The sequence below is a fragment of the Cynocephalus volans genome, chromosome 3, assembly GCF_027409185.1.
Source record: "Cynocephalus volans isolate mCynVol1 chromosome 3, mCynVol1.pri, whole genome shotgun sequence".
Taxonomy (NCBI): Eukaryota; Metazoa; Chordata; class Mammalia; order Dermoptera; family Cynocephalidae; genus Cynocephalus; species Cynocephalus volans.
The window spans coordinates 94,906,078-94,933,857 of NC_084462.1; the positions used below are offsets into that span (position 1 = coordinate 94,906,078).

Below are 27,780 nucleotides of genomic sequence, written 5' to 3' on the forward strand. Positions count from 1 at the left end.
GCATTCCTATAACTTTTTAGGTAGAAAAATGGACTTAAGCATTTTCCACAGTTTTTGAGAGTTTGGAGAAAAAAAAAAATTCTAACTGGAAAATTCAGTGGATTCCAATTTTTATTATGGTGTAAATTAGGTATTCTAGGTTTGTTATTGTCTTCAGATACTTCTGATGCTGCTCATTGTGGATAGATTTGTATTTGTATATTTTTAACTTCTGTGTTGCTGTGAACACCTTGTTTTCTGTTACGAGTTAATGTTCACTTTGAATGAGCTACCATCAATATAATTGTTTGAGAGGAGTATGGCTATTCCTGTACCTGGAGAAAATTGAGGATTATTTCCTCTTTAAGTATATAAATGTAGTAAGTACAGTTAAACCTTAAGAGAAAATAATGTATTTAAGTACTTGCAGGATTAGATGGAATTAGAATATTGATTTCAGGGTAATCAGATGTTGATTTTTTTAAGGACTCTGATCAGTGCTCATTAAAATGAATCTTTAAAATGTCAGCATTTGTGGTTACAAAGTCCAAAAAGTGAAAACTTGTAAATTTTCTCCATTTTTCCAAGGTGTTTATGATCCCCCCCCTCTTTTTTTTGGTTTCCTTATACTTTTTTCTAATTCACACAAGAGCAACGTATTTTTAAAAATACATAATGACGTTAATTTGTATCTAAGGTTGTAGTCTTCTAGGTTTTCTTCTTCATACCTCATCCAGTCTAAAAAATGAATTTCATGTGCTTGATTCTATAAGTTTTGAAGAAAACCATGATAACGAGTGCCCATAATCCCAGAATAAAGCCCCCAGAAGGATGCCAGTTTTTCAGCTTTGATTTCTGGTGTATTATATGAGCTACAGGAAGTTGTTCAGCATATTTCAGAGGTTCCATTAATTCTGCATCCATCCGGTCTTCCTTATAGTTGCTTTCCATGATTTCTGAATCTTGTTGCAAAGTAATAGACTTTGTTGTAATTTCCACTTTCTGTACACTTCCAAAGAAACTTTTATCAAGACATTTGTAGTATTACTCTGAAAAAGATCAGTGCAACGTCCAGGAGTAGACACACACAGAGTTTTGGGACATACCTGAAAAAGGTCATTCACATTAGTTTGGCTGGCCAGATTAATTTCTTCCAAAAACTCCAAGACATAAAATGTCTATCCATAAGTATCTATCCATAAGATGGACTCCACTTGCAGGATCAGGTTGATGCAAGAGGCTACTAGCTAGAGCCATCATGTTAGATGAATAAAATCACTCATACATGGATGCTCCTTGACAAGTATCAGTAATAAAGAGTAGCTTGTAGCATCTTTTCTGCCACGTTTGTTTAAAAGAATCTGTAAGTTCTATGTTGGTAATTTCTTAAGAATCTTGAAATATCAGGGAACCATTTCCACCATATCCTGTCATATAAATAAGAATATCGCTTCTATCATCAGAAAGAAGACGTTTTGACTGAGGAGTACTAGGTGGGATCCTCCCAGTTAATATCCGTAAGAAATTCTCCACAGTTACCTCATAGCTTCTGTAATCCGCTTCCACATCATCTCCATGCACAATTAATTACATATTCTTGTAATTAAACACTGTAGCTAGTTTGGGATTTCTAAGATTGCTTGCCATATCATCTGTAAGCATTAAGACAATATGACTATCAGGAATACCTAGCCTCTTGACACTTCTGTTAACAGAAAGAATATTTGCAACATGTTGATAATTAAACCAGAATTGGAATTTACACACCAAAGCAGTCCAGTTGTCTGTATGACCACTTCTAAAAAATTGTTCTGCTTGATCCGTAGATCTGCTCCCAAACTGTATTAATTACCAGAACAATCAGAATGCCTGGGTTCATATCTGGGCTCATGCTTACTAGCTGTGTAAACTGAGGAAAGTAGCTTGTCTGTGTCTCCATTTCTCCATCTCGATGTGACTAGTGGCCAAGCTTCTGAAAGACAAGAGCAGCAACACTGCCAGAGCAGTCGCAGCCTGGCTGAGGCAGTAGGTGACGGCCGTGTTTCTGTTCACGATTCTTAAAACAGTGTGGTTGTTTTTTTAAATTTACTGGGCATTGTTTCAGTGTTTATACTTTGTCATCCTAGACAACAGTGACCATCTACTTATCATGGCAGCTGGAATTTAGTAGTTGCTCAATAAGATTATTTTTTGAATGAATGTTCAGATGATCTGTAATAGAAATCATCTTCTAGTAAATGAGATGCTCAGTTTTGAGTTTCTCTTGTGGTTAGTTGATATAAATTCTGCTCGTGTCTTAGGTATATGTGAAGGAAAGGTGGAGCAGAGGTGCATGTGTGTTTCTGTCTGGCTGGGCAAAGACAGCAAGTCTTTTTATGGGTTTTTTTGTTGTTTGTTTTTTTAATAGATTGTCATAGGAAGTACAAAAATATCACTAGTATAAACCCAGGGCACATGATATAGAGTTAAGCCAATTTGGATTATTGAATTGGATACTGCTGTCCTGCAGCCATGGTGTTCAGATGTTTCTCATAAATGGCTACGTAGGCAGCTGATTCAATCAAGGAATTTCAGGAAGCTCAGAAGTAGTTAAATTAATGATCTGTTATAGTCTGGACATTGATTCAAGACTTTAGCTTCTTAAAACTGGTCAAGTATGGGATTTACAATTAAGTGTATAAAGTAAAAGAAAAAAAAAAGACAAAACCAGTCTGCCCAGTTTAACTAAAAACCTGGTTTAAAAACAGAAAACCTGGTTTGCTTCTCTCTGAACTGTAGCATTTTCTGAAACTTGAGAAAAAACATTTGCCTAGCACAGCTGTTAACTTCCTACAACTGAAATGCTTTCCATTCCCTTTAAAATAAGCCCTTCTGAAGCAGAATGTAGATCACATGTATCATCCAGACCAAAAAAGTTTGCCTGGACTACTCCTATCGTTTGACCTGGGGTCCGGAATCTTCACATTCCGGGCAGAGCTTCAGCTGTTCCGATTTAGTTACCCAGTTGGGATTGGCTGCACTGTCTGCTCTTTTCTCCACCCCTTTACTTTCACTGGAAGAAAGCTCAAGAGCCAGAGATTAAATGTAAGCACTGTCACCAGGCTTTGTGAGTGCAGCTGGCACCATGGGTGTGCTCCAGAGCAACTTCTGTTTGCTCTGAGCCCCCTGCCCTGCCTCCCCTTTCACCATGTTTCCTCTGGCAAGATTTTAAGTACAGCAATTCAAGAAGATTTCTCCTCCTAAACTACGTTAACCTGAAGTGTGTTGCCTCTTGATTGCTGGAAAAGAATCTTAAATTCATTTCAAAAGTAACTTATGAACAAACTTATTAAAAGTGATGAAAGGAGCATTGAAATTGATTAGCACTAATTTTTCACTGCGCCAAACTGTGCAGTGTCTTTCAGAGGAAACTATAATAGATTTGCTGAGTGTGCCATGCCAGTGGGGAGAATTGAATGTCCCTCATCTCCCTCTTTCCCTAGGGACAGTAGTCATGAGTGCCGAGTGTGCGGGGTCACAGAAGTGGGTCTTTCCGCATATGCAAAGCACATTTCTGGCCAGTTGCACAAAGATAATGTTGATGCCCAGGAAAGAGAAGATGATGGAAAGGGAGAGGAAGAGGAAGAAGATTATTTTGACAAGGACCTTATTCAGTTAATAAAACAAAGGAAAGAACAAAGTCGGTAAGTAATGATTTAACTTTTAAAAAAGCTATCTGTAACAGAACATAACAGAGAATACATTTTACATTTTTGTATTTTTCAGCCTATAACATTTAAACTTAGTTATAAAGTTTAGCTTGAGGTTGCTGTCTCATGAAGAAAAAGACAATGGAATGCTTTTTTGAACTACTGTACTATCTGCTTAAAAAAATAACAAACCCAATATTGTCCCTACATAAGCTAATTACAGCTATATATCTGAAATTTTTACCATGTTGGGAACTACAGGTATGTTTAGAACTGTTTTTATTGGTATCCAAAGATTGTTTTTATTTGGAATTCAGATTTCCTAGTGGAAAGGCAACAGAGTACAAGCTTCATTGAATAAATTATATAATCTTTCTCACTGCCAAAATAACATTCCTTAGGAAAAAAATTTTTTCCTGACATGAATTAACATGGTGCTTCTGCCAAATTTGATTAATCTCTATCTTTGAATCCCCAATGACTACCACAGTGCTCAGTTCACTCTAAGTGCTTCTGTAAGTATTTACTGAATAAATTTATATTTTGAATTTGACAGTGTCAAGACCATTTGAGTAATATAAGTTTTCTAGCTTGCGCTGCATAATTTTATATCTATATACATTCAGGTATTGGGTGTTTGTGTTTTTACCTTCTGATTTGTGATCTAAAGAGTTTAAGTAATGATGTAGTAATTTTCAGATATTAGTAAAAGAATGAACCACTTATGAGGTGGGATAAGTTTTCAAGTCCTATGATATGATGAGAAGCACTTCAAATTCTGAAATAAAATTTTAAACATCCTTTGTGAATACTAGTTATACCTGGTCTGCACCTCTTTTTTTAGTTAGTGGCTTGAATGGAAAAAGGAAGTCCTTTTTTATTTTTTAAAGGATAACCGGTAAGGGGATCTTAACTCTTGACTTGGTGTTGTCAGCACCACGCTCAGCCAGTGAGCGAACCGGCCATCCCTATATGGGATCTGAACCCGTGGCCTTAGTGTTATAAGCACCGCACTCTACCGAGTGAGCCACAGGCCGGCCCAGGAAGTCGTTTTCACTCTATATATTTTAAAAGGTTTTTGAATAAGTCCCTGAAGACTAAGACTTTCTTAGTCTTAAAATGTCAATAGCAACGTGTTTCTTACATTGTACAGTTGCTTAGTCCTTCATATGACATTCTCATTACTTTTAATATAGCTGTAGTTTAGTCTTGCTCTTCTTTTAGGGAGTTGGAGCCTTTAGGAGACTAACTTCTGTTTCATTCTCACACACTGATGCCATTGGCTTATCTGTGTAAATGATTAAATATTAAATCAGAGGGTAAAAGAGCTTCTCAGTAGATTTGACATTCATATTGTAGTTACTATTCTTTGAGTCTTCTGATATGCCTCCTTGGTGACCTATTTATAAAATCATCTGCTTATTTCTTCATCAGATCTTTTTTCTTTTTTCCTTCATGAGATTTCTAATGAAAATGTTCTTTCTGGGCTGTGAGTTTAGCTATTATCACCTTGCTCTAGCCAATTGATGATCTAGGAATTGTACTTTGTGTGTGATTTATCTTCCAATTCTCCTCCCATTTCTGATCATATTAGTATAGCTGAGCTAGTGGTCCCCTTGCAAGGTTACATAGTGATTAGAAACAAAATATAAAAGCAATTTGATTAATTTGGTTAAGTTTTGGTTAATTAAAAAAAATCCTTCTAGTGTATGTAGTAACACATTTCTTAGTAATACATTTCTTGGGGACTTAGGGTCTCATGTTTAGAATTGGTTGTAATTTATAACATAAGTGAATGTTTGAACTTTTAGGTAAATTAACTTATAATTCTATCTTGTGAAAAAGGAAGAAATTCTTGACCAAAATATTGTAGACGTTAAAAGCTTTTAAAGCCAATTAAAATCTGTACTGAATTTAAGATTTAAGTCAGGTTCAGAGGAAGGAACACAACTGTGGCATTTTCATTCTGTCAAGGCCTACTGGTTAGGAGTATAGACTCTGGAGTCAGATTGCCAATGTTCAAATCTCTGCTCTATCACTTTTTAAACTTTTTTGGGGGGTGGGGGTGGCAGGGGTGGGTGGCAAGTACAGGGATCTGTACCTGTAACCTTCGTGTTATAAGGCTGGGCTCTAACCAACTGAGCTAACCAGCTAGCCCCTTTTGCTCTACCACTTTCTGCCTTCTTACACTAGGCAAGTTATTTGACTTTTCTAATCCTCAGTTTTCTCATTAAAAAATAGGATTAAGAATGCTTGCCTCAGGATTGTGAAAATTAAATGAAATGATCTATATAAAGTGCATAGAATTAAATTCTGACAGTAGGAACTTAGTAAATTTTAACTAATTACTCAATATTTTGAGCACCTACCATGTGCTAGGCACAGAATAAGCAGTTTGTAGAGGAAGATGGTTTTATACCTATTGCTATGGTCTTTCCTTAAATTTATTCACATTTCTACAGACTTTTTATCTAACATGAATAGTTCAAACAGCTGTAGCTTCTTTATAAAAACCTCTAGCTCATGGAACTCCTTATAGCATTTATTGTGGATACTACTATTTGGTTTGTGCTATTTTACTCCTGTTTATGACGTTACTTTCCTCAGCTAAGTTTTAAGCCCTTCATGAGCAGGGACTATACATGAAAGTTTATCTTGTACCAGTAACAGTCATGTGTACTTGATAAAGTGTTTATTAATGAAAGTAACCATGCAAAGTGTAATCTTACCATTTAAAATAGATTAAGAAATGGGTTTTTCAGAAAGAACCTACAACTGGAGAAATCATGATATTAAGGACAGCTGAACATAAAATTGTATTAACTATGATAACTAACCATAGCTACAAAATATAATTGTCCTTATTTTGAAATTATTATTTAATAATAATAATTATTATTATAAATAATGATTGGATAAAAGGAACAGAATCCTAGAACATGCCAAGAAAAACAGGATCAAGAAAGGAAGGATAGCATAAATGTGTCAAATTTTTTATATTTCTGCGATGATAGGGGATATATTATTTGATATTTAAGTTAATCAACTGAGAAATTTGTTAAATTATATCATTTAAAAATATGACAGCACCCACTATTAGAAATAAAAATACTCTTTTGCATACTCTGAGTAACAGGAGAGGAGTGGTAGAGGGGAAGTTTGGTGAGTTATGTGTTTAAAAGAAGCATATGAATTGCTTTAAATCACTAATAAAAAACCTTTTTCTTCTAGACAAGATGAACCTTCCAATAGCAGCCAAGAAATAAACTCTGATGACAGGCGACCGCAATGGAGACGAGAAGATCGAATCCCTTACCAAGACAGAGAGAGTTACAGTCAGCCAGCATGGCATCATCGTGGGCCTCCACAGCGGGATTGGAAATGGGAAAAAGATGGCTTTAATAATACTAGAAAAAATGGCTTTCCACATTCTTTAAGGAATAGTGGTGGATCAAGAGGATGTTCCGGGTGGCATAAGGGTGTTGCCGGAGGCTCCTCAACTTGGTTTCACAACCATACTAATTCTGGAGGTGGTTGGCATTCAAATAATGGAACGGTAGATTGGAATCATAATGGTACAGGAAGGAATTCCAGTTGGCATTCTGAAGGGACAGGTGGCTTTTCCAGTTGGCATATGAACAACAGTAACGGAAACTGGAAATCCAGTGTACGTAGTACAAATAGTTGGAATTACAGTGGCCCCGGAGACAAATTTCAACCAGGCAGAAACAGAAATTCTAACTGTCAAATGGAAGACATGACTATGCTATGGAACAAGAAATCTAATAAGTCAGGCAAATACAATCAAAAAAGATATAGTTGGACACGACAGGAAAATGACAAAGTTGGTACAGTTGCCACATATAGAGGTCCTTCTGAAGGATTTACAAGTGATAAATTTCCTTCAGAAGGCTTACTTGACTTCAATTTTGAGCAACTGGAAAGCCAAACCACAAAACAAACAGACAGTGCAGCTCCCAAAATTAGTGGAAAGAATGGCAATGTAGCAAGGGAAAAGCCCCGTCGCTGGACTCCTTACCCTTCCCAGAAGACTCTGGATTTGCAATCAGGATTGAAAGAGCTGACTGGTAACAAGTCAGAAATGATAGATAAGACTTTGTTTGATTTTAGCTTGACAGCCACAGGAACACAAGAACCCCAAACTGAGGAAACAAATAATTCCCCAATGTTGAAAACACAGAAAGAAATACATTCTGGATCTCTTAATCACAAAGCCACTTCTGATTGTACTACTTTCTATGAGGTGGTGAGAGATTGCCCCACTGCAGAGAAATCCGACCAAGAGTATAACTCAAGTAAGATGCCATCGTCGAAATCTTCACTCCTTGCAATTCCAGCCACTAAATCAGTTCCTCAAAAGCAAGATTCAAAGAATCTCTCAAAAAACACCAAAACTAATTCTTTTTGTCCTGGAGAACATTCAAATCCCTTGAACAAACCCACTTTGGACGATAACCATGGTTCTACTTACATCTCCAAATTGCGTAGTTCATGTCCTCGTGTTTTAAAAGGGGATAAAAGTACATTTGGCACTCAAAAGGAACCTGATGGTAATTTGAACAGCACATTACGGAAGGCTGAAGAGCTGCTACAGTGTCATGAGTCGTTGCAAAGTCCACTTCTTAGCACTTCTAAAAGGACCAGGAACTATGCAAAAGCAAGTAGGAATGTAGAAGAATCTGAAAAAGGATCTTTGAAGATTGAGTTTCAAGTGCATGCGTTAGAAGATGAAAGTGATGGAGAGACATCTGACACAGAAAAGCATGGAGCAAAAATTGGAACCCTGAGTTCTGCAACTACAGAAGTTTTGTCCTGCAGCACTCATACTGCTGATGAGAAAGAGGGGGATGACCATGTCCTGAATACATCAAGAAAACAATCCACTTCCCCATGTAATTCCACAGTTCACCAGAAAGAGTCCGAGTTACAAATGACATCTGCAGCCAGTCCACATCCCAGCTTATTGCTAGACTTGAAAACTGCTCTAGAAGATGCACAGGTTGATGACCATGTTAAATCTCATATATCTTATGAAACAGAAGGCTTTGGGAGTACTAGTTTGGATGCAGACCTTCAAAAAAGTGATATTGGTCAGCCCTTGGGACCTCTCCTGCCTGAACTAAGTAAGCTTGGCTTTCCTGCCTCACTCCAGAGAGATCTAACCCGGCACATTAGTTTGAAGAGCAAAACTGGAGCACACCTTCCTGAGCCAAACCTCAATAGTGCTCGCCGCATTCGCAATATTAGCGGTCACCGAAAGAGTGAGACAGAGAAAGAATCTGGGCTCAAGCCAACCCTACGGCAGATTCTAAATGCATCTCGGAGAAATGTCAACTGGGAACAGGTTATTCAGCAAGTAACCAAGAAAAAGCAAGAGCTGGGCAAAGGCTTACCCAGGTGTGTGCCTCTTTTCAGTATATGTTTTTTCTTCCTTGCTTTCTTTTAAAGTTACCCTTTGACCCTGGTCAAGAGAATTCTACTTGTTCCATTTAATTAAATGTTTGCCAAAAATATCCATTGTAGATGTCTAATTTTATATCAAACAATGACTACTACTCTATGACAAATGGAATAAAGTGTTTCCTAGCAGAGAATGCATGTTAAAATGGAAGCACACCTACTTCTGAGAAACAAGATGCGGACATAGAAAAAAATCATCAGAAATCCATCGCTTTGGTTTATAGGGGCTAGAACGTGACAGCATAAAAAAAAGTCTGTAAAACTGTACCTTTTTCTAGATCTTAATTTTGGAATGAGTGGTACAATTTTTAAGCAAAACTATTCCCATTACTTTTTACTTAGAACCTATAGTTAGTTACCTCTCTATATGTATTCTAGTCATTATATTTATGATCATAAAATGCTTTCTCTTAAGCACTTTTATAATATTTTGGCTATTCATCTTATGTTGGGTACCAGACTTTTCTCACTGGTAAAGCAGTGTTCAGATAGGTTTGCTACTTGGAAAATCATAATTCTGCTGCATTATATAGCCCTTTAGGTTTAGGGGGTATATTCTGTCCTTGTTGAAACAGTGGATTTACTTTGCCCCCTTTTCCTTTCCCATACTTTGAGTAAAGCTCCTAACATAGTGCCTGGCAATTGTGAACGTTCAATAAACGTTTTTTTGTTTGCTTGGTTTTAAAAATCATGTATTTAGGGCCGAGCCCGTGGCGCACTCGGGAGAGTGCGGCGCTGGGAGCACGGTGACGCTCCCGCCGCGGGTTCGGATCCTATATAGGAATGGCCGGTGCACTCACTGGCTGAGTACCGGTCACGAAAAAGACAAAAAAAAAAAAAAAAAAAAATCATGTATTTATTATTATATGTTTAGAGTGCCATATGACATAAAACCTTCAATTTTTACTTCCTCAAATGTATTCTAATAGCTGTATAAAAATTTAGTGCTGGTCACATCGCAATATTTATAATATATTTACTATTCATGTGGATCACTTAGTAGATCACAGTAGACTGTGAGCTCCTTAAGGGCAGGAACCATCTTATTATTTTCTGTAACCTCAGTGCCTGACAGAGCATGGAATATTAAATGGTACCCTTTCCCCAATCATGTCTGATTTATGTTCTTTTTTTTTTTTTTTTTTCCTTTGTTCCTTAAGGTTTGGCATAGAAATGGTGCCACTGGTTCAAAATGAACAAGAGGTCTTGGATTTGGATGGGGAACCTGATCTGCCCAATCTAGAAGGATTCCATTGGGAAGGTGTTTCCATTTCCTCATCCCCTGGGTTGGCAAGAAAACGAAGCCTTTCTGAGAGCAGCGTGATCATGGATAGGGCTCCTTCTGTGTATAGCTTCTTCAGTGAGGAAGGTACAGGCAAAGAAAATGAGCCCCAGCAGATTGTTTCACCTAGTAGTAACTCAGTGAAGTCTTCACATAATGTAAAAACAACTGTGAGCCTTAAACATGAGGCGACACCTCTGGCTGCGACCCTCAGAACAGGTGAAAGGGCTGAAAATGTTGCTACCCAAAGGCGACATAGTACACAATTACCCTCTGACCACATAATACCTTTGATGCATTTGGCAAAAGACCTGAACAGCCAGGAAAGATCTGCACCACCTTCAGAAAATCAGAATGCCCAGGAAAGTAATGGAGAAAGAAACTCTCTATCATCAAATGCATCCTCAGTCCCTGCAATCTCCAGTTTAGCAGATGCAGCCACAGATAGTAGCTGTACCTCTGGTGCTGAACAAAATGATGGCCAGAGTATTAGAAAGAAACGAAGAGCCACTGGAGTGAGTATGAATCTCTGTGCTTTTTGTAGAATATCTCATATGTCAATTGGTTGTTTATAAGAAAGGTTTAACTGTTTAATTTTTCTTGGGTGTCTGGGGTTGTGGTTCTCTCCTCTCTGGAAGAGAATTTTGAGGCTCTTATTTATTCTTGCTTTCATCCTTCTGGTTTCTTTCACTGAGTAGTTCAACTAAATTAGATGTAATCTAATATAAAAGTACAGTACTAGGAAAATATGAAGTCATCTCTAAAACTAGTCTTCAAGCCAGTGATTCTTTGTGTCACCTGACCAAGGATAAGTCACATCTTCAGCTGTAACTTAATCTGTTTTCATAGATACATTCCGTACTGCTACTAAAGAAAGGCCTTCTACTGTTGTATTTGTAGGGCATGAATGATTTTTGGATTCAGAACTGCTGGGCTTAATAACACTAAAGTGGTCTTAATACTTTTAGAGTGCATATATATGGGTATAGTATAGAAATATTTTTAGTCTGTGTAACTCTATTGTTCTTCAGTTACCCAGCCTGGCGCTTTAAGAATCTATTCCTTCACTGACACCACTTCTGCTCTTCTGGCATTTCTGCCACTAATATTGCTTACTCCTCTCAGGATCCCTTTCTGAAAAGAAAGAGTTGCTGGTGGATATATAGTCTGGAATCCAGCACTGTGAGAAAATGGGCTTTTCCTTTAATACTGAGATAATAAACAGTAGTTAAGGGCGTGGGTTTTAGACCTGCTTTAAATTCTAATTCTGCTCCTTTGAGCTAGACACTGTGTAGTGGGTGTTGTTGGATGCTTTGAAACACATTATCCTGGAAGATTGTCTTAAGACAAAGCTAACATCTCGGGGCTTGTCTCATAGTCTGTTTAGCTCTTTGTTGTAAAGGTTTTCTTGCTGAAATTTAAAGTAGAAACTATGCCAAGATGAAATCAGATGTATGTATTACTGGCATTGCCCATGCTTCTATCTTTGCCTTACTTCACCAAGGCGAAGTACTTTGCCTAAACTCTGTGGGCTTTACACCTCTAGAATGCTGTGAAGGCATTTGACCTTTGTTATTTTATTTTATTTCTTTTTTCTTTTTTTTTTATCAGATACATTCATTCAACTGATATTTGAGTTTGTACCATGTGCATAAGACTCCAACTACCTTGTTGGAGATGGTAGCAATAGTGAAGAATAATGTATGACTATCTTAGTATTGGTTCTTTTTTTCCATTTTGAGTAATAGCTATTACATATTTAGTATCATTCAGTTTTCTTTATCACCCCAGGATGGATCCTCTCCTGAACTCCCAAGTCTTGAGAGAAAAAATAAAAGAAGGAAAATTAAAGGAAAGAAAGGTATGGTGTACAATATTCTGGTAGAAAGAATTTGTTCTTATAGCAATTCATAGACCTGTAAGCTAAAGTTAATATATCTCTTGGACAATGTAAAGCCAGAAAATCTCACTGGGCCTTTTCAGTGGGATGAAAGGGAATAGGCCATTTAGTGAAAGTTTTGTTCCTTTTGGTCATTTAAAGCCATTTCCCTCACTTTCTGTCTTTAAGGCATCTCGGTTGCTTTTCTAGTGTGAACTAAGAAGAGAAGTTAGCGTTGCTCCCTCACTATGCTTCTATGACTCTTGCTTTCCAATAACTGTAACCCAGTTCCAGTGTAAGGGCTCAGCAAGAAGTGATTGGATGAGCTCTGGGTAAGTGGATGTGATGGGTAAGGGAGAAGTCAAGGGCAACCCCATTTTCTGGTTTCAGCATCCAGCTGGATGTTGGTACCATTTGTAGAGTTAAGAAACTCCATAAGAGGAGCAGGTTGAGGGTAAAGAAAGATAGTGAGTTCTCATTTGGATTCTTTGATTTAAAGGGCCTTTGAGATACCTCGGTAGAGAGATCATAGTTGATAGTTGGAAGTGTGGGTCTGGAGTATAGTGGAGAGGTCTTGGCATATCGAATAGGAAAGAGACAGACATAAAGATGATAAATACAGCTTGGAGGACATTATGTTAAGTGAAGTAAACCAGGAACAGAAAGAGAAATACCACATGTTCTCACTCGTATGTGAAATCTAAGAAAGTTGATCACAGAGAAATAGAGAGTAGAATGGTGGTTACCAGAGGCTGGAAAGGGTAGGGTGGAGGGGGCATAGTGAGAGGTTGATTAACGGGTACAAAATTACAGCGAGACAGAGGAATAATATCTAGTGATTGATAGCAGTGTAGGGTGACTATAATTACAGTCAATTTACAACAATTGACAACAATTATTGCATACTTTCATTTAGCTAAAAGAGAGGATTTTGAATGTGCATAACATAAGTGTATGAGGTAATAGAGGGAAAAATCAGTGGTTGCCAGGATTTCATTTTGGGAGGAGAGAAGAAGGGATGATAGGTGGAACACAGGATTTTTAGGGCAGCTAAACTATTCTGTATGATACTGTAATGTTGAATATATGACATTGTACATTTATATACATTTACATTATACATTTGGCAAAACCCATACAATCCAAAGAGGGAACCTTAATATAAAATTGAGATAATAATAATAGATAAGCATTGGTTCATAACTGTACCAAATGTACCACACTAATGTAACATGTCAGTAATAGAAACATGGGGGGCACGTATGGGAACTATCTGTACTTTCTGCTTAATTTCTTTGTAAACCTAAAACTGCCATAAAAATTAAGTCTATTACTTAGAAAAAATAGATGATAAAAAGTAGTAGATTTTATTTAAAGTAAGTTAGACGTACTATTTTAAAGCTATATTTTCTTCAAGAAGCCTTCTCTGATAAAGAGAACTATTTTAAATTAACTAACAGACTGGAAAAAATACGGATTGGGAGGAGAGTGCAAGTAGTTTAGGTCTAGGTCCCTATCTGAGCAAAAGCCCTGTGTGAAGAAGGTGGCAGATAAAGGAAGAATGGGAATTGAAATCTAGAACAGTTGATTTACCCGGGACAGAGATTTCACCTGGAAAGGTGGTGGTGGAAGATAGCGATTAGGTAAGACAGTGTGATGTGGTGGTACTGTGAGACTTCTCCATCTTACCAGTTCTCACTTTTGGTTTCTATCTTTGATATAGTTAGGCTTGACTACATGTTTTGTGAGATTTATGAGTCTTCAGTGACCTTTTTGAAACCATAAAGGCTCATCCTAAATAATTGGTATAGTTTAATCTTCTGAGGAGCTGTATTATTAAAGGGAAGTCTTCAGTGTTAAACTGAGCCTTATGGTTTCTTTTGGCAGAACGTTCTCAGGTTGACCAGCTACTGAATATTTCTTTAAGAGAGGAAGAACTAAGTAAATCATTGCAATGCATGGATAACAACCTTCTGCAAGCGCGTGCAGCACTTCAGACAGCTTATGTTGAAGTTCAGAGGCTACTTATGCTCAGGCAGCAGGTAACAGCATATGGAAGGTTTAATGAAAATGAATCACTTCTGAAGTGAGATTTCAAAGTGCTTAACAAAATACTTTATTTTTAGATAACTATGGAGATGAGTGCACTGAGGACCCATAGAATACAGATTCTACAGGGATTACAAGGTATTCAGAGGGCATCTGATGAATTGGACCCACTATAGCTTATTACTTTTTTGTTCTCTGTAGAGGGGAATGAAAAGTACTCATGAAAAGGTCGTATGATTTCTCTAATGTCTCCTTGGTTTCCTCCTACTATAGAAAAGCCTGCAGGCTGTACACCCCAAAATGTTTAGCAACAGAGACAGTATGTTATGGAAAGAGCTTTGGGTTAGGAATCAAATGACCTGAGTTCAAATGTGGCTCTTCCATTAGTACCTTGGCCAAGTCACTTAAAATTTGAAAAATTGGAATGTTGATGCCTATTCTATTTGTTCCTCAGTGGTTGTATAGGTTATATGACATTCTATTTTGAAGAATTAGAGACGATACTAATGTATTTATTAATTTAAAATTCTCTTCTAGTCTTTAAAAATACAAATTGGCTCAGAAAAGAGTGACTTTTCAGATAACCTTTTTGAGTTTGTATGTATGTATGTTTTTCATTCTAGAAACATACGAACCTTCTGAGCACCCAGACCAGATTCCCTGTAGCCTCACACAAGAACAAAGGAACAGTATATCTCAAACATCTGCTGATGCCACACTGCTGCCTACTCCTTTTTTCCCAGTTTTTCTGGATCCTCCATCTTCCCACATGTCTCCATCATCCACTGGAACCCCTCTCCAAGTAACCACATCTCCTACTTTCCAAGCCCCTGGCAGTGTCCCTGCTCCAGACCTATCGGTTCAGATTAAACAAGAGCCCATGTCTCCTGAACAAGATGAGAATGTGAATTCTGTGTCACCAGGCTCTACTTTCAATGGGTCCAAGGAATTACTGCAAGCTAATAGTATGTAAGCTTTTCTCTGGGTTAAGGCCATCCCTGTAGTGGGACTAGGGCAGTATTATATCAGTGATGTAAAGCCATACTTGCCCATTAAAACTAAAGTTATTAAAATTAATTTTTCATTGAAATTCCCTTTATACAGGAGAATTATTTTAAAATATTTCAGAGAATGTAATTTAAATATCAGTAACTTTCCCTAATTTTCTCTAATCTAGGGTTGCTGAGTTGACTTTGTATTAACACCTAAAAGATTCCATTTATCCTAAAAGTATAGGGGCAGAATTTGATTTTCGTGAGATAACTGAAATAACGAAAGTTGAAGGTAACTTTGGTTATCTCATGAGTTTTCTCAGCTAATTTTCTAGTTAAGGTATAGCCTCTGAATTTCTCAGCACTTAACTGTCTTGATCATCTCAAATAGAAGACAGGATTAATACAAGTTTGCGAGGCAGGTGGCCATGATGCAAGGCAGAGGGCTCTGGGGTTTAGAATCATCTATTAGGAGCTTGGAAGGTTTTGAGAAATAGCCAGGATTTTTCCTCTTTTCATAAAATAACACTCACCTGGTTAGCATTTGAGACTTAACTTCTAAGCTATTCAAAAATCCTATTGGAAATTTGCATAACCACAATGATGCTGTATTGAAATAAGTCAAACAAACAAACTAGCATTGTGTGGTCTATTGAGCAGAAACAAAAAGTCTGAAGAATTACCCTAGATTTTGCTACCAGTATTCTGTCGCAATACTAATCTAGATATTGGTATCAAATGTATATTCTTTCATATTGAATTTTAAATTACTTTCATGTGGATAGTATTCAGGATTAAAAAAAATAGAATGAAGCCTCATAGTGAGTTTTTAAGCTGGTTTTTAAAATAAAAATAGCTTTTATTAGATTTCTTTTTCTTTTTTTGGCAGCTTAAGGGTACAGGGATCGAACCCTGGACCTTGGTGTTAGCAGCACCATGCTCTAACCAACTGAACTAACTGGGCAGCCCTAGATTTCTTTTTCAGATTGTAAAATTAAGTTGTGTTCATTGTAAAAAGTTGGGAGACTATAAAAATGTAGATATGTTATTTTGTTATACATTATTTCAGTCTTTCCTAAATCATGTGTTTGTCTTTATGTGTAGACTTTGTACAAAGGAGAAATCCTAGTCTATTATAATCTGACTTTTTTCACTTAAAAAAAGATTTTACTTTTTTCACTTAAAAAAGATGTTATCATACTTAATATCTTTTTCCTGTGTAATAAAAATAATTCATTCCAAATTTTTAAAATTTTACTAGTTGAATGATATTTGAATAGTTGTGTAATCTGGATATACAGTAATTTATATAATTTCCTTTGAATATTTAGTTTTTCCCACCTTTTTTTGTATTCTGTATAACACCACATTGTGTGTGTATGTGTATATATATATATATATATATATATATATATATATATATATATATATATATATGTCTTTGAGAACACCTGTGATTATTTCATCAGTTTAAATTCCTAAACATGAAATAACTAAGTAAAGAAAATGGACGTTTTTAACTCAGCTGACTTTTTAATTACTATTGTGTTGTTAAATTGGATGGGTGTGGGTACAATGTATAACGAAAACTTCTAAGAAGTAAAAGTGAAAGCACTTTAGCTAAGTAGATATTTAAGTGTCTATTAAGAATAAAACACAGTGTTAAATAGATAGACATTTAAAACAAGAAAAAAGATCTATGGGAACAATTCCTGCCCACAAGGAGCTTTTGTGGGGAATAAGACATGCATGTTATTTGTGAGAATAATGCAATGCAAAAGGTAGTAAGTGCGGTAACAGGAATATGTATACATTATGGGAAATTGAGGGGTAGGATAATAGCTATAACAGTCATAGTTTTGTGAACATATTGAAATAATATTTGGTAGAGGTTCAATCAGTGATAATTTGTAGTTTGTGACTGTACACAGCAGACAAAGATGCAGTGATTTTTTTTTTTCTTCTCAATTTAGGAGAGATCAGTGATAGTTGTCCAGTTTATCCACTCATCACTGCAACATTGTCCTTATCAGAGCTAACAGAAAATATCCCCGAGCCTAGGCAAGAACTGAAGTTTTCTGTGGGGCAAGGAAATGCCAGAAACAGAGAAAACTCTTCCTCTTCCCAGTCAACTGGCCTTCCTAGCATAAATAAAGAAGGTGAAGAGCCAACCAAAGGCAATAGTGAGTCTGAAACCTGTACCAGTTCTTTTCTGAGATCGTCTTTTGCATCAGAAACCCCTTTGGAGAAAGAACCCCACTCTCCAACTGACCAGCCTGAGCAACAGGCAGAATCCACACTAACATCAGCTGAAACTAGGGGAAACAAGAAAAAGAAGAAACTTAGAAAGAAGAAAAGTCTACGGGCTGCCCATGTTCCTGAGAATAGTGATACTGAACAGGATGTATTTACTAAACCTGTAAGGAAAGTAAAAACTGGAAAGTTAACTAAAGGGGGGAATGTAACAACCTCCACCTGGGAAGATAGCAGAACTGGTCGGGAGCAAGAGAATGTCAGAGATGAGCCAGACAGTGACTCGTCTCTGGAAGTCCTAGAAATTCCTAATCCTCAGTTAGAAGTAGTAGCCATTGATTCTTCTGAATCTGGAGAAGAGAAACCAGACAGCCCATCTAAAAAAGATATTTGGAATTCCACAGAGCAAAACCCACTAGAAACTTCTCGTTCTGGTTGTGATGAAGTAAGCTCTACCAGTGAAATTGGCACTCACTATAAGGATGGCATCCCCGTAAGGTAAGGATGTCATATTGGTCCAGTCAGACCAACTTTCACCAATCTTCTTGGTTGATAACTTTTGGTTATGAATCAAAATTTGTTTAAAAATTGAAATGTATGTAAAAACAGTGGGAGTTATGTATATGAAATTCTCTGCTTTCTCTTTTGAGAAAATACTGTTTTATTTCCCTTCATATAGAAGTTTCAGATGGAAAAACTCAGTGTTGTAACACCAAGGTCCAGGGTTTGCATCCCCGAACTGGCCCACTGCCCCCACACTCCAAAAAAATTCAGATGGCAAAACTGATTTCATATCATTGCTACTTTATGCATTATTTAGAAAAATCCTTTGAGTCAGGAAATTTTTAGTTTTACTACCTGTCCTGATCACACAGATGCTAAGAATATTTTTGCTATTATTTTGTAGTGTGGCAGAAACTCAGACTGTGATCTCCTCCATAAAAGGATCAAAGAACTCTTCAGGTATTTGGTTGTTCAGTTTTATTTCAATTAGCCACAGAAAAAAAGGCTTGTAAATATTAAAGGCAGGGTTTAAATTTGCTTAAATATGTTTGTAGAAAGAGGGGTGGTTATTACCAAGAGGATTGCATTGATCAGCAGTTCTGGTATCCACCTAAATCCTCAAATCCTGGCCTTTTCAGTTTCTTACTCACACCTCTCTTATCTGGCTCCCTTATCCATAAGTTCAACTAATTAGTATTAAGGTTTCATTGTCTCCAGGGATTTTTTGCTTTGAAAAAGAACTGCTTAAAGAATAATGCCTTACTCAAGGAAATAACCATTTTGAAGCAGGGGAAACAGGGTATACAGAGATACTGAGTAGCTTCCAAGTATAGATGATGTGGAGAGGTATTGTATACTTTCTGAGTATCCCTCAGAAGCTCCTTATATAAATACCTGTCCTTTTCCTAAATGAAAGGCCTTCCCTGCCTTCTCTTATGGAACCTTCATAGTGAAGATTTTTAATGAAAATCGTGGTATTCTGCTAGGGGAGCTAGGCTTTAAGGAGATCTTTTGGTTTACTTCAGGGACCACTATATAAGGGTACTTCAAAAAGTTCATGGAAAAATTTGTATTACTTTCAATTCTATTTTTCCATGAACTTTTTAAAGAACCATCATATTGTGTAATGGTTTGATTTTTGAGTGTCTTTTCAGATTCTGGCAGACATGTCTGTGAAACCTATTCTTGGTTTTCAGAAATATCTTCAGAGCCCGGAGATGATGATGAGCCTACAGAAGGCAGCTTTGAGGGGCACCAAGCTGCAGTGAATGCAATTCAGATATTTGGAAACTTACTATATACCTGTTCAGCAGATAAAACTGTCCGAGTTTATAATCTGGTGGTAAGTTGATGTAACATTCTGAATGTTTTTGGTTGCAGGTTTGATAAAATCCAACACATACTTTTTTTGTGTGTGTGTGTGTGTGTGACCGGTAAGGGGATCGGAACCCTTGGCTTGGTGTCGCGGTGCCGCACCACGCTCAGCCAGTGAGCGCACCGGCCATCCCTATAAAGGATCCGAACCCGCGGCCTCGGCGCTCCCAGCGCCGCACTCTCCCGAGTGAGCCACGGGGTCGGCCCCAACTCATACTTTCTTAATAAGGGGAATTTATTGGCTATCCACAGGTAGAGGTCGGCTTTCAACTGACTTTAGATGCAGTTAATCTAGCAGCTCAGCAGGGTCACTGGGGACTTAATTTCTTTCTGTTTCTCTACTTTGCCTTCTCTGGTATCACTTCTTTCTAAAATCTAGTTTCTCTCCTCCTCACAAGATAGATGTCAGCAGCCACTGGCATTTCTTTTACTTACCACCACCAGAAAAGGGTCCCATTCTTTACTCTCTGAACAATCATCTGAGGCAAAGGAGGGTAGGATTACACCAGTAGGCTTGGGCTGGTCAGATTCCCACCCCTAGTGTTAGTGATGGGGTCATTTGCATAGCTGCGACATAATAGAGGAGAGATGGAATGAATATTGGGAAAGTATTAGAGGAAGCATTTTCCCTGACGATTGATTAAGTACAGAATCCAAGTTATTAAACTGAGCATCACTTTCCCACTACCTTATACTTAGTATAATCTGATGCTCATTATTCTCAAAAGAATAAACTTTTGAGTTTTGAATTTGATATATGTCAAACTAATTCTGTTTATCAACAATGATAGTCAAGAAACCTTAAGAACACTATGTTGTCTGAACAAACACCAAAAAAGTATTTAAAAATTGTTGAAGTGAGTGAAAAAAAGTTAGGTGATGGACCAGGAAAATGTGTTTGCTATAGACAGCAGGTATGTAGGTTGCTTTAGCTTAATGATATGAGGAGTAACAGGGAATGACTGAAGGAAGCAAGCAATGATACCAGGAAGTATGAGTGTAATATCTAGGAGTTTGGGTTTAACTCTGAATTGCAAGATGTGTGTGTGTGTGTGTGTGTGTGTATGTGTGTACATTCTTAAATAGATGTCAGTATGTGCACAGAGATAACATTTAGCATGTTACCTTATGAAACCACACCTGGACTACTAGGACCTGTGATAGCACCTGACATGCTTTTAAAGACTGTGGAGCATTCTCACAAGCTACTGATCAAATGCACAGTTTTTCTGGGTAATTAGCTACAGTTTGGATTTGCTAGGTCCTCGGTCCATATGTTGGAGAACCTTGCCTTAGGAATTAATTAAAATTCTGATCTATATTATAGTGAATTACCCTAAATATTTTTTGGTATGGCTCAGCTAATGTATACTTGCAGGTACCTCAGTATATGTGACTGCTGGATATTCAGTCAAGTATTTACTGAACACCTTTTGTGTACCGTGTACTATAAGGATACAGCAGTGAACTGAAAGTTGTAGCATCTTTTTGTTGAGGAAGTGTGTTATCTTTCTCTGTCCTACAAATAATGATCTGATTTGTGCTTGACTTTAGAGTCGGAAATGTATTGGCATCTTTGAGGGCCATACCTCCAAAGTGAACAGCCTGCTGGTTACTCAAACCTGTGGAAAGAATGCTACCCTTTACACTGGTTCCAGTGATCACACCATTCGCTGCTATAATGTTAAGGTAGGTGGGTCCAGAGAAATCAAGAGTGGTAATATTGAGCTGCTATTGGCTGTATTTACTGTGCACAGTGGAGACACTATGGCAGATGCTTCATTCTTCCCAGCTGACTGCCTCTTTTTTGCTTCTGAACATATTTTAGCACACTGGTATAACCTTAGGTAGATATGAGACTTAGACATAATCTGCATTTGCTGTCTCTCCACCAGTGATTTTTTATTTCCCACTATTAATGATATTCCTCTCTTGGTCTTTTCTATATGTATTACTCTTAATTTTTATTTTTATTATATCATATGCCAAAATTAATCCTAGATAGAATAAAGAATAAAATGTTTAAATTTTTTAAACCTGCAGAATTAGAAGTGGATATCTCCTCTGAGTTTGTTAAACCTAAATGCATTGAAAGAAATGAGAGAAAATTGCATTAAAAATTATATACGTATTTTCTTAATTTCTTTAAAAGATATACCATATGAAGTAAAATTTACAACATTATATCATTAGGTTTATAACATATATAGATGGAATATATATGATAACAGGAACATAAAGGAGGGGAAGGGAATGGAGTTGTACTAATACAAGGTTTTTATATTTTTTACTGGTAATAAGTATTAACTTGAACTAGATTGTTTAAAGATGTAATCCCCAGAGTACTACTGGTCCACAAGTTTAGCATGCATCAGATTCACCTGAAGAGCTTGTTCGAACACATTACTGGACTCCACTCCCAGAGTTTTTGATTTAGTAGGTTTGGGATAGAGCTCAAGAATTTATATTTCTTAACAATTTATCATGTGATGCTGATGCTGCTTTGTGAAAGACTGCCCTAGAGCAATTGCTAAAAGAATAATGCAAAGAAATAAAGTTTTAAAAGTCAATTGAGGAATTAAAATGGCATGCTAAAAAATTGTGTTTTTTTGGCAGCTGGCCAGTTCAGCAATCCAAATCGTTGACCTTGGTGTTATCAGCACCACCACGCTCTCCCACGTGACCTAACTGGCCGGCCCCAAAAATGTTTTCTTAGCATAAGACAAGGTAGAAGGAGGAATAGGTGAATAAAAGTGAGACAAATAGAAAGCAGATAACAAATTACAGACCTAAGTCTAATTATATTTAATAATCGTATGAACTGTGAAAGAACTAACACTAAAACCAAAAGGCAGAGATTGACTAGATACAGAAGTAACATGAAAATCTTTGCTATCTATAAGAGACACTTTAAATTCAAAGACATAATAGGTTGAAAGTAAAAGAATGAAAAAAGATAAACCATGCAAATAGTAACAGAAAGAGCTGGAATGATTATGCTAATATCAGGCAAATAGACTTTAAGACAAGGAATACTACTAGAGAATTTTATTCTTTTATCATGGTGAATCAGTATAGCAGAAAGAGTCACAATTATAGTTGGAGATGTCTACAACACTATCTCAATCATTGATGAACTACTAAATAGAAAATCATTAAGGATATAGAATAACTGGATAACACAATTGACAAACAAGATCTAATCTCCGCTGAAAACAGAATACACATACTTTTAAAGTGCACATGGAAGATTCATCTGGACAGACCATATGCTGGGTCATTAAATAAGTGTCAATCAATTTAAAAGGACTGAAATCATACAGAATATGTTCTCCAACCACAACAGCATTTAATTAGAAATCCCCAAATATAGGGAGATGAAATAACATACTTCTAAATTACTGTGGTTTAAAGAAGAAATCACAATGGAAATTGGAAAATATTTTGAACTAAATGAAAATACATCATTTCATTTGTAGGATCCAACTAAAGCATTTCTGAGAGGGGAATATGTGGTTTTAAATGCTTATATTAGAAAAGAAGAAAGGTTTAAAATCTAAGAAGCTAGAAAAAGAAGAGAAAGCTAAACACAAAATAAGCAGAAGGAAGGAAATAATAAAGAGTAGAATGGAAAGCAACAATATATAAAACTGACAAACAGTAGGGGGAAATCAATGAAACCAGAAGCTAGTTCTTTGAACGAATAAATTAGATAAACCTTTAGGTAAATTGATCAAAAAAGAGAGAACATAAAAGTTATCAATATCCAGAATGAAAGAAGGAAACTCTTGACAGCAATAGTACTCATTATAGGAAAAAAATGACATATATATATCTATCTACTGGTAAATGGACAAATAAAATGTATATAAAAATAAATGTATGTCAAAAGTGGAATAATACTAGCAATGAAAAGGAATAAAAGGCCATTCTGCCAAGTGAGATTCTTGCCTCACTGTTACCACCACCAAGACCTTCACCAAATGTGTTTCTTGAACTTTGGATTTCCCAGCCTCCCAAACTGAGGTAAGGACTCCAACCCCGAGATGGCATCAAGGGCTTGAAGCTGACTGCAGACTCTGTGATGCCGAAGTTCCCAATCCATCATGGGACCCTGACGTCTGACTGAGACCATTTGCTGATCCCAGTGCTTGCCCTCCTTAGACTCCCCCTTATTCGCAAAGACCCTTACCTCATCTTCCTGCCTCTTCCCTTTTATAAACCCCAGAACAGGCATTGGGTTGGGATAATTTTAGCCTGGTCATCACCTAGGTGCCGGTTATCTGAATAAACCTTCCAATCCTTGCACCAAAAAAAAAAAAAGAAAAGAAAAAGCAACAAAACTTTGATACACATAGCAACATGGTGAATCTCAAAAACATTCTAGGTGAAAGAAACCACCTTTAAAAGACTATATACTGTATGTTCTCATTTTATGGAATTCTGGAAAAGGCAAAACTATTGTGGTTGCCTGGGGTGGTGGTAGGAATTGACCAAAAGAAGGTACAAGATAACTTTTGGGGGTGGTGGAAATGTTCTGAAAGTTAATTGTGGCAGCAGTTGCATGACTGTATACATTATTGAAACTTAACTAAGTGTATCTTTAACATGGGCAAATTTTATTATATGGAAATTATATTTCAATAAAGCTGTAACAGGATTGTAAGCATGTTTTGGCAAGAAATAGTCTTATACAAAAAACAGGGAAAAATAGTTGTAACATAGGATAGGACAAACATAGGGTTAATATATGTTGTAAGGACCGTACACCTTTAAATTTCTATACATATATCGGAAAAAAACAATTTCCTTAAAAAGAGTAAATATAAATTTGAAAATAATAGTCTTGCTGGTAAATGCAAATTAAAACAAAAATATAGTACTATTTTTACTTATAAAAGCAAAAATTTTTAAAGATTTTCAGTATTTTTAAGAGTTCTAACATGTAGTATTTGGCATAGTGTGGACTGTATATTGGTGAAAAAGGTTTCATAACCATTTTTTGAAATTGAGGTATAACTTCATGCAGTGAAGTTCACGGATTTTAAGTGTACAGCTTAAAGAATTTTTACATAGGTATGTTTTGTGTAACTAACACCAAGGTCAAAATATAGACCATTTTCAAACCCCTGAAGTTTCCCTCATGAGCCTTCTCAGTCACCAACCCCCTCTAAAGATAATAACTATTCTGACTACTGTTGTTATAGATTACTTTTGTCTGTGCTTGACCTTCATATAAACTATATTGTGTTCTCTCATGTCTAGCTTTAGCTCACCAAAATGTCTGAAATTCATCTATATAGCATTTACCAGTAGTTTGTTCTTTTTCTGTAACTATAGTGTTCAATTTCCCCTATTAGGTTGCAAGAGATTTCACATGGGTTAACCAGAGGCAACATAAATCTTAATATTTGGGCACATTTACTGTCTTTTTATGTATTTTACAGTTTCATATGTGACATTCACATTTGTAATTTTATGTGGGGAAATTTTTTATAGCCTTTATTTTTATGGCAGTGTTAGGTTTACAGAAGAATTGAGCAGAACATACAGGTGGTTCCCATACCCCCTACATACACACGCACGCACGCACGCTCTTACAGTGTCTCCTGTTACTAACATCTTACTTTAGTGTGGTACATTTGTTATAATTATGAACCTATGTTGATCCATTATTATTAAATAAACTTTACATTAGGGTTCTTATGGGGGTAAATTGAATGATTTAAGAGCCAGACTCTTTTAGGTACAAAAGAAGGTTGGGAGAAGGAGATCAAAGGATTTGGCAGCCCACAGCTTCTCTCATCTTATCCTATCCTACCTGTTTATAACCATCTTGATTTTAACATCTGTATCCAAACCCATTTAAAAAGCTACACCTGGGCCTTTAATCATTTTGTATGTGATTGGCCCTTTCCTCAGTTCTAGTTTATTAGATTTGCTAGTATAATCCAGTTCTGGAAAATTCATGGAAATCATTTCTTGAAGAGCAGATCGAAGAGTGCTCCTCAAACCTGCATGTGCAGCCTAATAACTAGGAAATATTAATTTTATTTTATGGCAGCTTGTCAGAATAGGGCTCTGAACCCTTGACCTTGGAGTTATGGCACCACACTCTAACCAACTGAGCTAACTGACCAGCTGCTAGGGAAATTCTTAAAAATATAGATTCCAGAGCCTACTGAATTAGAATTTCAGGGATTGGGTTTGGAGCTTGGGGTTTTATATATTTTAAAGCTTATATATATATATATATATATTTAAGGTAATTATGGCCTAGCTAACCTAGTACCAGTTTGAAGAAGGCATTTAGGAGCTATTGAAATAGGGAATCCATTGCAGGAAAGCACATATTTGATTAATGCATTTATCAAATATCCAACTATAATCCCCATTTTCCATTTTAGATCCCAAATAGAGCATTCTCTTTTATCTTTGGCCACTTAAGAGGCTGAAACCCAACTCATAGTGCCTTTTGAAGAATTTTTACATTCTAAATTAGAAAAACGGGTAACGTTATTAGAGCTTATATTTGTTTTCATTATTACATAGCTTGGGTGTCTTTCGCCTCATATTTCAAAGGGGGAAAAGGTCTAGGATAGTCCTCTACTTTGTAGAGGATGCCATGTTTTCTTATAAGAATTATTTTAAACTCTGCTTTCAGGAATTTTCAGGAATTCTTTTCACATTTCATTTGCCACTAGCCTCTGCTGATTAGATGTTGTGTGCTTTTGTCAGACCCAAGAGTGTGTGGAGCAGTTACAGCTAGAAGACCGGGTTCTCTGCCTTCATAGTAGATGGCGAATACTCTATGCAGGACTGGCAAATGGCACTGTGGTCACATTCAACATAAAGGTTGGTAGTTGGGGGAAAGAAGGCTGAATCCCCATGCCACTTGAAAATGGTATGAGCATGTGTGGGAAGAAGTAGCTGACAGGCATTTTTCCATTTTGTGGAGCAACAGAATTAGCTGCTACTCAAAAACTATTATCTTCTGATGTAAGTGAAACAGGATCGTCCATGCTATTTGCTTAGACTCAAATGTGCTAGGACTAAAATGTAACTCTGCTAAATTAAACCAGGCCTGAAGACTTGGGGCCAAATAATGAGTCACAGTTTAAACCAGTCTGTCTCTTTTTAAGAATGATAGATGAAAAATGAACTTAAATTCCTTTGAGTATGACATTGTGTGGTTTGGAACTAATTCAGGGTTTCATGAGGGTGGCCTATTCTGTAAGGTGAACTAAGTCAGAGGTTTGTTTTAATGCATTACCATGTGGCCTCATTTCTTTCCTAACCAAAAGATAAATTCATTTATTGAGCACACCTTTATTGAGCCTCTGTTATGTGCTAGGCCTCAGGATAAGGTTTAGGAAGTTCTCGATGGTCCTTTGTGCTTTGTTAAAGTAGTTGGAGTTCATCTTGTTGGCTTTAAAGTATGAGAGACATGATCCAATTTGTATTTTACAAAAAATCACTATGGTGTTGATGAGATTGGGAGAGATTGATATTAGTAGAGGCAAGAAGATCGTTTAGAAGGCTTTGTAATGGAAGCTGATGTGAAAGGTTAGACTAAGGATGAAGAGAAGGGAATGGATGAAAGACGTCTAAAAGATGGAATTGAAAGATTTGATTACTAATTAGTTGTAGCACCATATCCCCTGGTCATCTTTTAACAGTATGTGAGAATTTTTACTATTACAGTATCATTTATATGGTAAATGCTACCTGGAACTACTATAAGGAATGCAATAAAATATGTCATGGTTTCTGCCTTCAAAGAGCTTAAAATTAAGTTAAAATCTAGCACATATAATCAAGTTCCAATTTATTTGGTCCGTTTGATATGAATAGATCACAGAAGGGTAATTAGTGAAGATTTTTGCATTCTGGATGCAGAGTGCTAACAGCCTGATTAGATTGGATTGAGATAATAAGAATAGAGAAGGAGTAAATTAAAAATATTTTAATGGATGAAACTTGATAAATACATAATTCTCTTCTTTGAGATTAGTGTTATCAGAGTAGACAGAAGTTAGGAGCAAGACTTCTGAGACAAGAAATTCAAATGGAAATGTTCTTTAAATGGTTGAAAAGCCCTGGAAAAGATGGACCTAGAGACAGAGATTTGAGAATCTCTGCATTGATGTGAATTTTGAAGATTAGGGATGGGCTTTTTCTGGTTTGCTCATACTCCTAGAATTTAGTGCTCTGGGGTCTCAAGAGAAACCACGACTGTTTCCTGGGCCTATCCACCGTTGGGTCCTGAATGCCAATCTGTCCATCACCCTAGCACTT

At 36.7% G+C, this 27,780-nt stretch overlaps 1 protein-coding gene and 1 pseudogene across 3 annotated transcripts in view; one reads left to right on the forward strand and one right to left on the reverse strand.

The window, feature by feature from the left end:
- The window catches only part of ZNF106 (zinc finger protein 106), a 62,621-nt gene that overhangs the window by 22,817 nt on the left and 12,024 nt on the right, over nt 1–27,780 (forward strand). For all 3 annotated transcript variants that reach the window (XM_063090386.1, XM_063090387.1, XM_063090388.1), the window contains 12 exons: nt 3,462–3,662; nt 6,900–9,086; nt 10,310–10,946; nt 12,223–12,292; nt 14,198–14,352; nt 14,437–14,497; nt 14,983–15,324; nt 17,325–18,102; nt 18,512–18,567; nt 19,305–19,450; nt 21,037–21,171; nt 26,221–26,337. In XM_063090386.1, the coding sequence (XP_062946456.1) occupies nt 3,462–3,662; nt 6,900–9,086; nt 10,310–10,946; nt 12,223–12,292; nt 14,198–14,352; nt 14,437–14,497; nt 14,983–15,324; nt 17,325–18,102; nt 18,512–18,567; nt 19,305–19,450; nt 21,037–21,171; nt 26,221–26,337 (4,885 nt within the window). The remainder of the gene's footprint in view (nt 1–3,461; nt 3,663–6,899; nt 9,087–10,309; nt 10,947–12,222; nt 12,293–14,197; nt 14,353–14,436; nt 14,498–14,982; nt 15,325–17,324; nt 18,103–18,511; nt 18,568–19,304; nt 19,451–21,036; nt 21,172–26,220; nt 26,338–27,780) is intronic.
- Nucleotides 718–2,492, reverse strand: LOC134371723 (GPI-anchor transamidase-like; annotated as a pseudogene).